At 44.4% G+C, this 14468-nt stretch overlaps 4 protein-coding genes across 4 annotated transcripts; 2 read left to right on the top strand and 2 right to left on the bottom strand.

The window, feature by feature from the left end:
• The first annotated feature begins 4927 nt into the window (after nucleotides 1-4927).
• LOC132383196 (late histone H2A.2.2-like) lies at nucleotides 4928-6094 on the top strand. Its single transcript, XM_059954085.1, has one exon. It carries the CDS (start codon nucleotides 5339-5341, stop codon nucleotides 5729-5731), a length of 393 nt encoding a protein of 130 aa, XP_059810068.1. The 5' UTR covers nucleotides 4928-5338; the 3' UTR covers nucleotides 5732-6094.
• A 126-nt stretch (nucleotides 6095-6220) lies between these two features.
• On the bottom strand, nucleotides 6221-7401 carry LOC132383203 (histone H2B 5-like). Its single transcript, XM_059954092.1, has one exon. The coding sequence runs from the start codon at nucleotides 7345-7347 to the stop codon at nucleotides 6985-6987; it is 363 nt and encodes a 120-aa protein (XP_059810075.1). The 5' UTR covers nucleotides 7348-7401; the 3' UTR covers nucleotides 6221-6984.
• A 3885-nt stretch (nucleotides 7402-11286) lies between these two features.
• Nucleotides 11287-12271, top strand: LOC132383199 (late histone H2A.2.2-like). The gene has a single exon (XM_059954087.1). The coding sequence runs from the start codon at nucleotides 11294-11296 to the stop codon at nucleotides 11684-11686; it is 393 nt and encodes a 130-aa protein (XP_059810070.1). The 5' UTR covers nucleotides 11287-11293; the 3' UTR covers nucleotides 11687-12271.
• A 147-nt stretch (nucleotides 12272-12418) lies between these two features.
• On the bottom strand, nucleotides 12419-13801 carry LOC132383204 (histone H2B 7-like). The gene has a single exon (XM_059954093.1). It carries the CDS (start codon nucleotides 13748-13750, stop codon nucleotides 13388-13390), a length of 363 nt encoding a protein of 120 aa, XP_059810076.1. The 5' UTR covers nucleotides 13751-13801; the 3' UTR covers nucleotides 12419-13387.
• Nucleotides 13802-14468: the final 667 nt, after the last annotated feature.

The raw sequence follows: 14468 nt of genomic DNA, 5'->3' as shown, positions 1-14468 counted from the left end.
AGTATTGTGAGTGGGTTCGGGCCCCTTATGTAAGAATGGATGTGCTGACATTGGAGAAGTTTCAAAGGAGGTACACGAAAATTATTTTGGGATTGAAAGGCCAGTCATATGAAGAGAGTTTAATAGCCCTGGGCCTTTACTCACTGGAATTCAGAAGAATGAGGGGAGGTAATCACATTGGAACCTATCGAATGTTGAAAGGCCTCGATAGAGTAGATTTGGTGGGGTAGTCTAAGACCAGAGGTCACAGCCTCGGAATAGAGAGATGTCCTTTTAGAACAGAGATGAGAAATTTCTTTAGCCAGAGTATGGTGAATCAGAGGTGTCTGCGGATGCCAAGTCCTTGGTTATATTTAAGGAAGAGGTTGATAAATCCTTGATTAGTCAGGGCAGGAAGGGATATGGGGAGAAGGCAGGAGACTGGGGCTGAGAGGGAAATGGATCAGCCATGATGAAATAGCAGAGTTGACTCGAAGGGCCAAATAGCCTAATTCTGCTCATATATGTTATGGTCTTAAATAGGTTAAATGGTGTGGAGATGTCAATGCTGATAGTACTATCTGGGTTGTAGTGGTATAAATATGAATGGGATGGTGGTGGAAGATTTTCTGAAAGAAAAGTTTGGGGTGCTTGACTGATGCTCAGTGATGCTAATGCATCTGCCATTATACATTACCAGAAGAAGGGGGCACAGTGGGGGCATGGGGCAGAGGGAAGGACCACGGAGTGGGGAGTGGTATGGCCAGGGAAGGAGGTCAGGCAGGAACTTAAGTGGGGTTGGTCAATACTTGCTGTGGTTTTGAAGAGTGAGAGGTGAATTAATGGGCTTCTCCTGTGGTTTGCAGGTTGATGTGGAGAGGTGGAGAAGGCACAGATTGGATCAGATGAGCTGCTCCTTGCTCTCTGCCATTGACCTTTGGATGTAGGAACGGACTGGTGGAGTCTGGTAGGCCTGGTCTAATGTGGACGTTGGTCTCTTCTCTTCCTGCCTGCCATTCTGGGAACAGTGTCTGTCAGTGCGTTACTGCAATGCCTCCCTGCTTCAGGTGTCCAATTCTCATCCTTGAGCTCACATTTTCCTTGGTCCTCACCCCTCGCTCTCTCTGTAACCTCCTCCTACCCTGGCTCCCCATCAATTCTGCTCTCCTCTGTTTGTGGTCCTGCTTGTGTTCTCATGACCCTGACTTGTTTGTCTGAAGGCCTGTGACCAGCGGTGACCACAGGAATTGACACTGATCCCCTCTTATTTTGTCATTTACGTTAATGATGTGGATAAGGATATGGGAAGCATGATTGACAAGTTTACAGATGACATGAAACTTGGTGGGAAGGTCACAAATACCATATTGATCAACCAGGAAGGTGGGCAAAGAAATGGGAGGTGATGTTTAAGTTAGGTGGATGCAAAATGTTGCATTTTGGTCAGTTAGACCAGAACAGTGAATGACAGAGTCCTGTGGAGTGATGTTGAACACAGACTTTCTTGGTTCCTGCCTCCGCCACCTCCTCTGGCAGCTCAGTCCAGGTACCAACTGTTCTCTGGGTGAAATATTTACTCATTAGATCCCCCTTAACCACCCCATCTGTCACCTTAACCCTGAAATCTGTAGCTTTACACACCCACACCATGGAAAACGGATTCCTTTCTTTGCCTCTCATAAATTTATACAGCTCTGCCATGTCACCTTTCAGTCCTCTCCACTCCTGATCTTGAGAAAACAGACCCAGCCTGTCCAATTCCTCATTTTAACTCAAGTCCCCTAATCCAGGCAGAATCTTTGTTAATCTTTCCTGAACCCTGATTGACCAGGTACCCACTGCACGTTCACAGAGGTTTGTGTAGTAGGGACTTGGGCCCACCATGTCTATAGCAACCAATGAGTATCTGACTTCACTAGATCAGCACTTGGTCTTTCATCTATCATGTCTTGGTTCCTTGGCTGAAGATGGTCCTTAAACAGGTGCCTACACTACCCCTTCAGGAAATAAGTTCCAGGTTATAACATACCGCTGGGTGAAGAACAAATTCTTCAACACATCCCCTCTAAACCTCTTAATCCTCTCCTAAAACCTCTACCTCTTGTCTGACATGCTTCTTCCTACAGTCAGAGTTCTACAGCACAGAAACAAGTCATTTAACCTCCATTGCCGACATTGCCTACCATTGCCGACATGAGCTGGTCCCATTTGCCTGCATGTAACCCATATTGGACTGATATTTTCTTATCCCTGCACCAATCACCATCACCTCTAATATTATTCTATTTGTCCCCATCTCAACAGCTTCCTTGCAGCCTGTTCCACATATCTGTCACTCTGAGTAAAAGAATTGTCCCCTAGATGCCCTTTAAATATTACCCATCTCACCTTAACCCTATTCCCCATAGTATTATACACACCTGCTCTGTGGCTAACAAAAGACCTTGATTGTTCTCCTACCTATACCCTCAGGATTTTATATACACCTTGAAGTTCATCCATCCAACAATTGCCAGATCCTTTCAAACACCATATGATACCCTCCACAATGGCAGCACAGTAGCGTAGTGGTTAATACAGCAGCAGCAACCTTTAATTGGTTATTTGGCCACAAAGGTGTAATTGGGTGATGTGGGCTCATTGGGCCGGAAGGGCCTGTAACTGAGCTGTATTGCCAAATTAATATAAATAATCAGCCAGCACCAAACTGTAAGGACACAGACCTTTGCAACAGTTGGAAACAATTTGGTTAATATTGTGGAAGTTGAAATGTGTAACCAATGCAACTCTGTTCCCATTATACCTCTATGTGATTTACCAACATACATGCTCCTCAATCTCCCACCAAATGTTGGAAGTCCTGCAGTATAATCCCAACAAAATCATTGTCCCTTGTTTGATTTCTAAGCCCTACTACATGACCTCATAAAGTCCCACCTCATTACTGCTGTGATGGTTTCCTTAAACACAGAAGCTAAAGATATGTGCAACAAGGATGTTGTCAATGAAAGTACAATTATCACCTTAAACAACAGTATAACACACCCCCACCACTATTTTACATTCTTTCCTATCACTTGTTGTGCCTGAGGAAAGCCGAATATCTTTTAAACGTTATAATTGTACTCTTATTGACAACATCCTTGTTGCATATATCTTTAGCCTCTGTGTGAAAACATTGCTTATAAATCTTTTCCCTTCACCTTAAAGTTGTTTTAGATTCCCTACTCTGGGAAAAAGTCTGTGACCATCCATGTAATCTATTCACCTCATATATACCTCTATACTTCCTACTCTCTAGGGTTAATAAAGGTGTCCCAGCCTGGCCAAGCTTCTGCTGATAATTCAAACCCTCCAGTGCCAATAACATCTCTGTGTATCTTCTCTGCATCCTTTGCAAATTAATGACATTCTTCCTGCAGCTGGGTGACTGGAGCTGTGCACAATATATTGCGGTATCACCTCAACTTGTACAGTTACGACAGGATGTCCCAACTACCATAATCAATGCCTTCACCAATGAAGGCAGCAGGTCAGAACTCTGCCTTTACCATTCTGATAACCAGGGCCATCACTTTCAGTTAACAATGCACCTTGGTTTTTCTGTTCTGCATCACTCTCCATAGTCCTCCCCTGTTTGAACTTGTCATCACGCAACACCTCATACTTGTCCACGTTAACATCCATCTGCCATCCTTTGGTCTAATCCCCTAGTTCATCTCACTCCCATTGTAAACTTAAATAATATTCACTGAGCACTTCACCACTGTTGCTGTCATTGTCAAACTCACTAACCATGATAGCAACATTGTCAGACAAATTGATAATGCAGATGACACCGATCCCCATGACCCACTAGTTCCATTCTGAATAACAAGCTTCCACTACCACCCTCTTTCTCCTTCCAGCAAGAATATTTTGTAACACTGTTGTTAGATTCACTGGCCTGTAGTTCCCAGCCTTGTAGATGCAGCTCTTAGATAAGAATACAACATTCGCCACCATCCTGTCTTGTAGTGTCTGCATATTTAATTTTAGATTTTCACTTTTTTGTACAACTGGTTGTATATGTATGTGTCCTTGCAGTACGGTGCTGTCGTAGAAGTCTGTGTCCTTACTATAGAGTGCCATCTGTGTTTCATTACAGTATGGTGCTGGCTGTTGTGAAATTCTGTGCCCTTCCAGTACAGAGCTGACTGCTGTAAAGATCTGTTGTTGAATTTTATCTGTTACCCTGAAGTCTTTATGAAATTATAATTTTGTAATGTAAATGTGACAAAATGGCACCTGTATGATCCCAGACTGACAAACAGAGATGAGATAGGGCAGGAATGCAAATAAGGGATGGAATGACCTCAAACACATGAAGTTGATGAATTACAGGATTCTGTAAAGGTATAAAAATCTGTTTTGAGTTGCAAGATTGAAACTACCTACCTATGACTTAACATATGGAGGTAGACTTCCTTTGCAAGTAATAAACATTATTATAATTTGATCCGCTGAGTTTGTTGATATCTGTTATAGTATATTTAGAAGACCTATTTACAAGGATTATGTTGATAACAATTAGCCATTCCCCTGCCTGATGAAATTCTAATGTTCCTGCACACTGCACTAACACAGAACTTCCCCTTCCACTTCCCAGTTAATTTTCCTGCACCTTCAAACAAATCTCCCACTAATCCTTCTACTGACAATGGATGAAGTTGAACAGGATCTTTGTGAGCTTGCTGTTGTACATGTTTGAGTTATGAAGAAAATGCCTCTCAATTACTCCACTATACTGTTTCCTAAGTGCCCTGCATCTATACGAGAATAAATTAACTCTCACATTGTTGTTTATGTACTTTCATCACAATTTGTGAAGAGACTCTTCCATGATGTGATGTGTTTTTATCAAGAATATTTAATTCACATTCGGTATAAACAGAAACTGACTGGCCATCGGGCAGTCTGTGTTCACACAGATATTGTTAATTGCTTTTGTTTTGGATGAGACACGCCGCGTGATGAGCACACTAAAAGCAAGGTGCAAAGCTTGTCATGACGACACCCCGACGACTCCACTAGGAGTTAAGGGCGCAAAAAGAAGTAGTAGTTGTTTAATATTATGTTTTCCTTGGCGGGCTTTTCAAATGTCAGGTCCTTTTGGATAGTGACGGTTATTTTCCGCGCTTCTCTTCCTGCCGTCTGATCATTGGAGAATTAGACAGCTCGCTGATTGGGTTTTTTCAAATCACCAATTGGAGAGCTTGCTGTACCACCAATCGTAAGTGCCCTTCCGCAATCCACCGGAAGCTATTAAAAGGCCGAATGCGGAACAGTTTTCTCATTCTCTGTTTAGGAGTGTGTGGAAATGAGTGGACGAGGGAAAACCGGTGGTAAGGCTAAGAGCAAGCCCAAGTCTCGCTCGTCTCGGGCCGGACTGCAGTTCCCGGTGGGCCGTGTTCACAGGCACCTGAGAAAGGGTAATTACGCCGATCGGGTGGGTGCCGGAGCCCCAGTCTACCTGGCTGCTGTACTCGAGTACCTGACGGCTGAAATCCTCGAGTTGGCCGGCAACGCGGCCCGAGACAACAAGAAGACCCGCATCATCCCCAGACACCTGCAGCTGGCCGTCCGCAACGACGAGGAGCTCAACAAGCTGCTGGGAGGGGTGACCATCGCTCAGGGCGGGGTACTGCCCAATATCCAGGCCGTGCTTTTGCCCAAGAAATCCGGCGGATCCACCAACCCCAAGGGCAAATAAACAAGTGAAACGTCAGTTAAAAGACCCAAAGGCTCTTTTCAGAGCCACCCATATTGTCTAAGAAAAGGGCTGATACAGACTGGGGTGACTCCGGGTGTTTCCGTATTAAAGTCTCAGGCTAAAGTGCTTTTCCTCCCCCAGAAAATAACTACATTTATTTGCGCAGTACCCAATTTTACCGAAAATCAGTAATTTTATTTTCTGCTATCTTTTGGATGACTGGAGAGTGGAGCTTCATTGGCGGTAAATTGCCTAATCTCATTAGGGGTTTCATAATTCTCAGAGGAAATGCCCGATCAGAGAGCGTCCTTATTCACCAACGACCAGGCAACAGGGTAAGCGCCAAAACTAACGACCAAACCACAAGAACTGTGAAATTTGTAAAGTCCGTCAAGAGAAAGATAATTTTATAGAACATTCCGAAACAGTGTGTGTGTATTTATATTATACGGTTTGTGAATGGGGTCAGATATCCTGATCCATTTATAATAGACTGCGTGAATTAAATTTAATGTTCAAAGTAAAATTATCAAACTGTAGACAAATATACAGCCTTGAAATTCTTCTTGCAGAAACCCACAAAACAGTCAATTGAATCCACGACAAACCACGCTTAACAAAGACCGATTCAAGAGGACAAATGACGCAAATAATTAATAGATCACAACCCGCAAAGTCACCTTAAACTAGTTACATTCCGATATGGGAGTGACTGTGAATTAAATTTTCATTTTAATCATCGATCGGTACAAATACGGAATCAGAACATGACAGGATTTTGTTTTAATTTGAAACGCATCCGGTTATGGACGGTTCGCAGTTCATAAGTTACGATCGAGGCCGACACTGCAATGTCAAAAAACCGTGAACATATACTAAATCACAAGTACAAATAAGACGCAGGACAGTTCCAGCACAGGGAACTGTTGGTGATAAAGTGAATCAGTAACAGCAAGTATCTGCCTCACAACGATGCACTTTGTATATAGTTGTGTGTGTGCATGACTGAAGACGGAAACAAGCCGATAACAAAAGGGGAAAATGCTCCGTGACGGTACATAGGGTAGTAAGAGCGAGTCCGGGATTAAAACGGACATACGGATCGCAATAAACAATAATTATTCCTAGACTGAAAATCTGTAAGGAAAGGTTAGTTATTAATCACTGCTGAAATACTGGAGCAACTCTTCCATGGAAAGTGTGAGTGGCTCTTAAAAGAGCCGTTGTTTTCGGTTTGTTTAGTTGATAGAGCTTCACTTGGAGCTGGTGTACTTGGTGACCGCCTTTGTCCCTTCCGACACGGCGTGCTTGGCCAGCTCCCCGGGCAGCAACAGGCGCACGGCGGTCTGGATCTCCCGAGAGGTGATGGTCGACCGCTTGTTGTAATGGGCCAGGCGGGAAGCCTCGCGCGCGATGCGCTCGAAAATATCGTTCACGAACGAGTTCATGACGCCCATGGCCTTGGAGGAGATGCCGGTGTCGGGGTGAACCTGCTTCATCACCTTGTAGACGTAGATGGAGTAACTCTCCCTCCTCGACCTCCTGCGCCTCTTGGTGCCCTTGGCCTTGGACACGGCTTTCTTGGCGCCTTTCTTCGGAGCTTTGGTTTCAGGCATTTCTTCAGTCAGTTACCGACCCAGAAAATGCGGAACTCACTCGGAGTGCGGATTAAATCGGCAATGTGGCTCCACCCTATGCTAATGAAGGATTCAGGATAACAAGTTTGTCATTGGTTAGTTTGGAAGGATGGAATTTATTACGTCATTCTAACTATTGGAATGTAAGTATTAAATGACCAATCTTTGTACCTGGTTGTAGGCAATCACAACCCGCCCAGAGACTGGTACCGCTGGTGGAAGCTGCGGCAGAAGGAACTGCCGCTGAGAATCTTTGCTTCTGTTCTTGCTGCAGATGTTAGATCTGACAGTGTTATTTACAATAGGAATGTGAAAACGATCATATTACGATCCACACTCGGAAGTCTGAACATACATGGTTGTGAGCCGACGAAGGGGATGGTTTGAACAACCGGTGTTGTCCCGTGTGGGCTGAATATTCTTACTCTGTTCCAGACATTGCCGGGAATGGTTTTAATCTTTTCCTGTGTGTGGGCATCGCCAGCAGGTATAGCAATGTTTCCCAATCCCCAGTCCTTCTGGATTTACTTTCTAGCTGAGAAGAGTCCGTTACACACGGCGACTTGGAGTCGCAAGTTCTTTAACAGCAGCATGCTGCTATCATTTAAATAATGGTAAATCTGCTCTTCCATTTTTTCTTCCAAAGTGGATGACCTCACATTTACCAACATTACACTCCATTTGCCCACTTACTTAACCTGTCTATATCTCTCTGCAGACTCTCCATATCTTCTGCACAATTTGCTTTTCCACTCAATTTAGTGTAATCAGCAATCTTAGATACACTGCACTCAGTCCCCTCTTCCAGGTCGTTGATGTACATCATGAACAGTTGTGAACCCAGCACCAACCCCTTGGCACACCACTTACCACTGATTGCCAACCAAGGTAGAAACATAGAAAACCTACAGCACAATATAGGCCCTTCGGCCCACTAAGCGGTGCCAAACATGGCCTTACCTTAGAAATTACCCATTGCCCACTATTTTTCTGAGCTCCAGGAGTCTCTTAACAGACCCTATAGCATCTGCCTTCACCACTGTGGAGGGCAGCCCATTCCACACACTCACCACTGTCTGCGTAAAGAAAAAAACCTTACCTCTGACATCTCCTCAGTACCTACTTCCAAGCACCTTAAAATTTTGTTAGCCATTTTAGCCCTGGGAAAAATCCTCTGACTATCCACATGATCAATGACTCTCACCATCGTACATACCTCTATCAGGTCACCTCTCATCCTCAGTTGCTCCAAGGAAGAAAGGCCGAGTTCACTTAACCTATTCTGATAAGGCATGCTCCCCAATCCAAGCAACATCCTTGTACATCTCCTCTGTACCCTTTCTATAGTTTCGGCATGAACATCAATTTCCAGTAAAAAAAAAAGTTTTCTTTCTCCCTTTCCTCTCTCTCTATTCCCTACTCTGGCCTCTATTCTCTTCTCTCCACCTACATCAACTCATGCAGCTGCCCTTCCTTCTTTCTCACATGGTCCACTCTCCTCTCCTATCAGATTCCTTCTGCACCCACCCATCTGGCTTCACCTTCTAGCTAGTACCTCCTTCCTCTCCACCCCACACCTTTTTATTCTGGTGTCTTCACCCTTCCTTTCCAGTCTTGAAGAAGTTTCTCAACCCAAAATGCTGACTGTTCCTTCCCCTGCATAGATGCTGCCTGATGTTTTGACTTCCTCCAGTTATGTGTATGTGTGTGTGTTGCTCTGAAAATGTAGATGGTTGGGGTAGTGAGTTTGCAGATGATGTGAAGATTGGTGGTGTTGTGGATAGCATAGAAGACTGGCAGGGAATACAATGAGATACAGATTATTTGCAGATAGGGTAGAGAAATAGCAGATGGAGTTTAACCCAGCAAAATGTGAGGTGTTTCACCTTGGTAGATCAAATGTAAACAGACAGCGCACTGTTAAGAGCAAAACCCTTAATGGTATTCATAAATAGATGGACCTTGGGAGTTGAAGTTCACAGTTCCCTGAAAGTGGCTGAACAGGTTGATAGGGCGGTTAAGAAGGCATAGGGCATGCTTGCCCTCATTAGCTGAGGCAATGAGTTCAAATATCAGGAAGTTATGTTGCATCTTTATAAAACTGTATCTGGAGTACTGCATACAGTTCTGGTCCCACCATTTTAGGAAAGATGTTTGGGCTTTGGAGAGTCTGCCATGTCCTCTGGGTTATCAGCATCATGAACTAATTTGTGAAAGAGATTTTTGAGCACAGCAGTTGTAAGGCTTCCAAACTGGACCATTACAAGAAGTGGTTCATTGTTATATCCTGGGAGAACCAGACTGCCACATGCCTGATGCTGCTCCTCGGGGAACTTGCCAGACACATTGCGTTTGAAGGGACAAAGTTGGAGACCAAGTACATCAGCTTCAAGTGGATTTCTACAGGATGCTGACTAAACAAACTGAAATGCCATCTTATCACCTTCTAACTAGTCCTCCTTCCCCTACCCCCACCTTGTTATTTTAGTGTCTTTCCCCTTCGTTTTCAAGTTTTCAAGAAAGATTTGTCCTAATATTTCAACGATATTTTTCGCAACTGCTTCAATTTTCTGTTTTAGGAGATAATATTTATCAGGATATGTTGATGACAATTAGCTGTCCCCCTGCCTGCTGAAATTTTAGTGTGCCTGTACACCGCACTAACATGGAACTTCCCCTTCTCATTCCCCATTAGTTTGTCATCATCTTCAAACCCTTGTTTCACTGAACCTTCCATTGACAATGGATGGTTGAGTAGGATTTTCTGTGTGCTTGCTTTTGTTCCAGTTCAAGTTACGAAGTAATGCCTCTCAATTACTCCACTGTACTGCTTCCGAAGTGCCCTGAATCTGCATGAGAATAAATTAACTCACAATACTGCTTCCACCACAGTTTGTGAAGTGACCCTTCCATGATGTTTTCACAAAGAGGGACCAGACATAGTTATGACAGAATTAATTCACATTCCGTGCAGACAGTAAATGACTGGCCAAGAGACCCCAGATGCTGGAAATTTGAAGCAACTCACAAAAGCACTAGAGAAACACAGCTGGTCAGGGGACCCTCAATCCAAAATAACAACTGTCCATTTTGCTCTGTAGACTCAAACTTATAGTAACTGCTCCCCCTCTGTCCATTTTCCCCTTTCAGCTTCTGCCTCTCCCTTTGTGAAGTGATTATGTTCCATTAGCTGCCCTTAGCTAAATAAAGCCATGTTATAAAGTATTTCATATAAAGCCTGATCTGAATTATTTGGAAACAATTATTTGATGGTTAAAGTTCACCCTGCTAGATGCATTGGGACAGCAAGATCAGGGAACACCCCAGGGCTGAAATGGCTAACACAAGATAGCACGGTTTTAAGGTGCTTGGAAGTAGGTACAGAGGAGATATCTGGGGTAAGTGTTTTTTTTTAAGCAGGGAGTGGTGACTGTATGGAATGGGCAGCTGACGACGGTGTTGGAGGTGGAATCGATTGTGTCTTTGAAAAGACTCCTGGATAGGTACATGGAGTTTAGGAAAATAGAGGGCTATGGGTAATCCTAGGTAGTTCTAAGGTAAGGAAATGTTTGGCACAGCTTTGTGGGCCGAAGGGCCTGTACTGTGCTGTAGGTTTTCTATGTTCTATGTGGGCAGTCTATGCTCATACAGAAGTTGCCGATTGCATTTTTTTGGACAATATTTTTCCTTGGCGGGCTTTTCAAATTTGAGGTCCTTTTGGATAGTGACGGTTATTTTTCGCGCTTCTCTTGCTGCCGTCTGATCATTGGAGAATTAGACAGCTCGCTGATTGGGTAATTCCAAATCACCAAATGGAGTAAGTGCTGCAGCACCAATCATAAGTGCCCTTCCGCAATCCACCAAAAGCTATAAAAAAGGCGAATGCGGAACAATTTTCTCATTCTCTGATTAGGAGTCTGTGAAAATGAGTGGACGAGGGAAAACCGGTGGTAAGGCTAAGAGCAAGCCCAAGTCTCGCTCGTCTCGGGCCGGACTGCAGTTCCCGGTGGGCCGTGTTCACAGGCACCTGAGAAAGGGTAATTATGCTGAGCGGGTGGGTGCCGGAGCCCCAGTCTACCTGGCTGCTGTACTCGAGTACCTGACGGCTGAAATCCTCGAGTTGGCCGGCAACGCGGCCCGAGACAACAAGAAGACCCGCATCATCCCCAGACACCTGCAGCTGGCCGTCCGCAACGACGAGGAGCTCAACAAGCTGCTGGGAGGGGTGACCATCGCTCAGGGCGGGGTACTGCCCAATATCCAGGCCGTGCTTTTGCCCAAGAAATCCGGCGGACCCGCCAACCCCAAGGGCAAATAAACAAGTGAAACGTCAGTTAAAAGACCCAAAGGCTCTTTTCAGAGCCACCCATATTGTCTGCGGAAAGGGGTGATGGGGGTGACTCCAGCTTTTTTCGATCTGCGCTCCATTCGTAGCGTATTAAACTCTGAAGCGCGTTTCCTTCCCTGAAAATAGTATTATTCTGCATACAGCGCTCTCTCTGAACCTGGCCTCCGTTCTAGTCCCGTATTTTACCGAGAATTAATGTTTTTCTACCTCTTGGATGACTGCAGAGCGGTGCTTGATTGGCGGTAAATTGCCTAATCTCATTAGGGATTTCCCAGTTCTGAGAGGAAATGCCCGATTGGAGAGCGTCCTTATTCGCCAATGAACAGGCAATAGGAGAAGCGCCAAAACTAACGGCCAGACCACTAAAATTGTGAAAGCTGTAACGTCCGCGAAGAGAAAGATAATTTTATAGAACCGTCCGAAAGTTTGTGTGTGTATTTATATTATGTTTGTGAATGGGGCCACATGATCCTGATCCGTTTTTAATAAACTGCGCGAATTAAGTCTAATGTTCAAAGTAAAATTATCAAACTGTGTAGAGAATGTGCAGCCGTGAAATTCTTTTTGCAGAAACCCGCAAAACAAAGACAATTGAATCCAGGAATAAAACACGCTTAGCAAAGACCGACGACCAACCAATGTGCAAGAGGAAAATGGCACAAATAATTACAAAAACAAATAAAATTGAAATTTGTGAAGTCAGCCAGGAGAAAAATAACTTTATTTAACAGTCCAAACATAAACTTTTATGTACATATGCCTGTGAGAAAGACACCATGATCCTGATCCACTTATACTGTGTGAATTTAGTTTACAGTTCAAAGTAAAATTTATAATCAGAGTACACCCGTGTCACCACTTTCAAGCCGGAACTTCACTTTCCTGAGAGCACAGTAATGTTTCAAAGTAAAATGACCAAATTTTGTACACTATACACAGTCTTGAAATTCTTCTTTCAGGAACCCACAAAAAAGCTCATAAACCACCCAATAAAGACTGACCACAACCAATGCGCAAAAGACGATAAATCGGGTTAATAACCCCCTAAAAGAACCCACAAACAAGCAATTAATTCACATTAATTACAATTACATTCACCAGCAGTGTCACCGAAAGTTAGTATTCCGATATGAGTGACTGTGAATTAAATTTTCATTTTAATCATCGATCGGTACAAATACGGAATCAGAACACGACAGGATTTTGTTTTAATTTGAAACGCATCCGGCTATGGACGGTTCGCAGTTCACGATGGAGGCCGAGACTGCAATGTGAAAAAACGGTGAATCTATACTGAATCACAAGTACAAATAAGACGCAGGACAGTTCCAGCACAGGGAACTGTTGGTGATAAAGCGAATCAGTAACAGCAAGTATCTGCCTCACAACGATGCACTTTGTATATAGTTGTGTGTGTGCATGTCTGAAGTCGGAAACAAGTCGATAACAAAAGGGGAAAATGCTCCGTGACAGGACACAGGGTAGTGAGAGCGAGTCCGGGGTTAAAACGGACATACGGATTGCAATAAACAATAATTATTTCTAAACTGAAAATCTGCAAGGAAAGGTTAGTTATTAATCACTGCTGAAATACTGGAGCAACTCTTTCAGCGATGGAGTGAGTGGCTCTTAAAAGAGCCGAAGTTTTCGGTTTGTTTAGTTGATGGAGCTTCACTTGGAGCTGGTGTACTTGGTGACCGCCTTTGTCCCTTCCGACACGGCGTGCTTGGCCAGCTCCCCGGGCAGCAGCAGGCGCACGGCGGTCTGGATCTCCCGAGAGGAGATGGTCGACCGCTTGTTGTAATGGGCCAGGCGGGAAGCCTCGCGCGCGATGCGCTCGAAAATATCGTTCACGAACGAGTTCATGACGCTCATGGCCTTGGAGGAGATGCCGGTGTCGGGGTGAACCTGCTTCATCACCTTGTAGACGTAGATGGAGTAACTCTCCCTCCTCGACCTCCTGCGCCTCTTGGTGCCCTTGGCCTTGGACACGGCTTTCTTGGCGCCTTTCTTCGGAGCTTTGGTTTCAGGCATTTCTTCAGTCAGTTACCGACCCAGAAAATGCGGAACTCACTCGGAGTGCGGATTAAATCGGCAATGTGGCTCCACCCTATGCTAATGAAGGATTCAGGATAACAAGATTGTCATTGGTTTGTTTGGACGTATGAAAATTATTATATTTATCTAATGTTTTGAATAGAAGAATGAAGGGAGCAATTACGGTGGCTGGCTGATGCCAATCTCAACCCGCCCAGACTCCGGCACCGCTGGTGGAAGCGAAGGCGAAATAAGCTGCCGCTGAGAATCATTTAATTTCTACTTGGAACTGGGGATCTTGGAATTGTAGATCTCAGACAGAGTTAATTACAACTAAATTGTGAAAATTCTGATCCGCTCACGGCAAGTCTGAACCTACGTGGGTGTTAGTCGATTATCTGAACAACCTGTGTTATCTCGTGTGGGCTGAAAGGCCTTAATCTCTGCCAGACTTTTTTGGGATTGGTTTAATTCTTTCAAGAGGTGTGGGTATTGCCAGCAATGTCTCCCAATCCCCAGTCCTTCTGGAGTGACTTTCTAACCAATTTCAGAGGGCAGTGGTCTGTCACACCACTGTGCCTGGAGTTGCACAGAGGCTGTCGAAAGGTCGGCAGATTTCCTCCCCTAAAGGGTATTAGAAACATAGAAAACGTACAGCACAATACAGGCCCTTCGGCCTACAAAGTTGTGTCGAATATGTCCCTACCTCGGAAAT

This window comes from Hypanus sabinus, chromosome 29 (assembly GCF_030144855.1).
Source record: "Hypanus sabinus isolate sHypSab1 chromosome 29, sHypSab1.hap1, whole genome shotgun sequence".
Taxonomy (NCBI): Eukaryota; Metazoa; Chordata; class Chondrichthyes; order Myliobatiformes; family Dasyatidae; genus Hypanus; species Hypanus sabinus.
This window is presented reverse-complemented; position numbering and strand designations above follow the sequence as displayed.

What these genes read in the sequence shown, in the direction of transcription:
- LOC132383203 (XM_059954092.1), bottom strand. Translation starts at nt 7,347, where the DNA reads ATGCCTGAAACCAAAGCTCCGAAGAAAGGCGCCAAGAAAGCCGTGTCC.
- LOC132383204 (XM_059954093.1), bottom strand. Translation starts at nt 13,750, where the DNA reads ATGCCTGAAACCAAAGCTCCGAAGAAAGGCGCCAAGAAAGCCGTGTCC.
- LOC132383199 (XM_059954087.1), top strand. Translation starts at nt 11,294, where the DNA reads ATGAGTGGACGAGGGAAAACCGGTGGTAAGGCTAAGAGCAAGCCCAAG.
- LOC132383196 (XM_059954085.1), top strand. Translation starts at nt 5,339, where the DNA reads ATGAGTGGACGAGGGAAAACCGGTGGTAAGGCTAAGAGCAAGCCCAAG.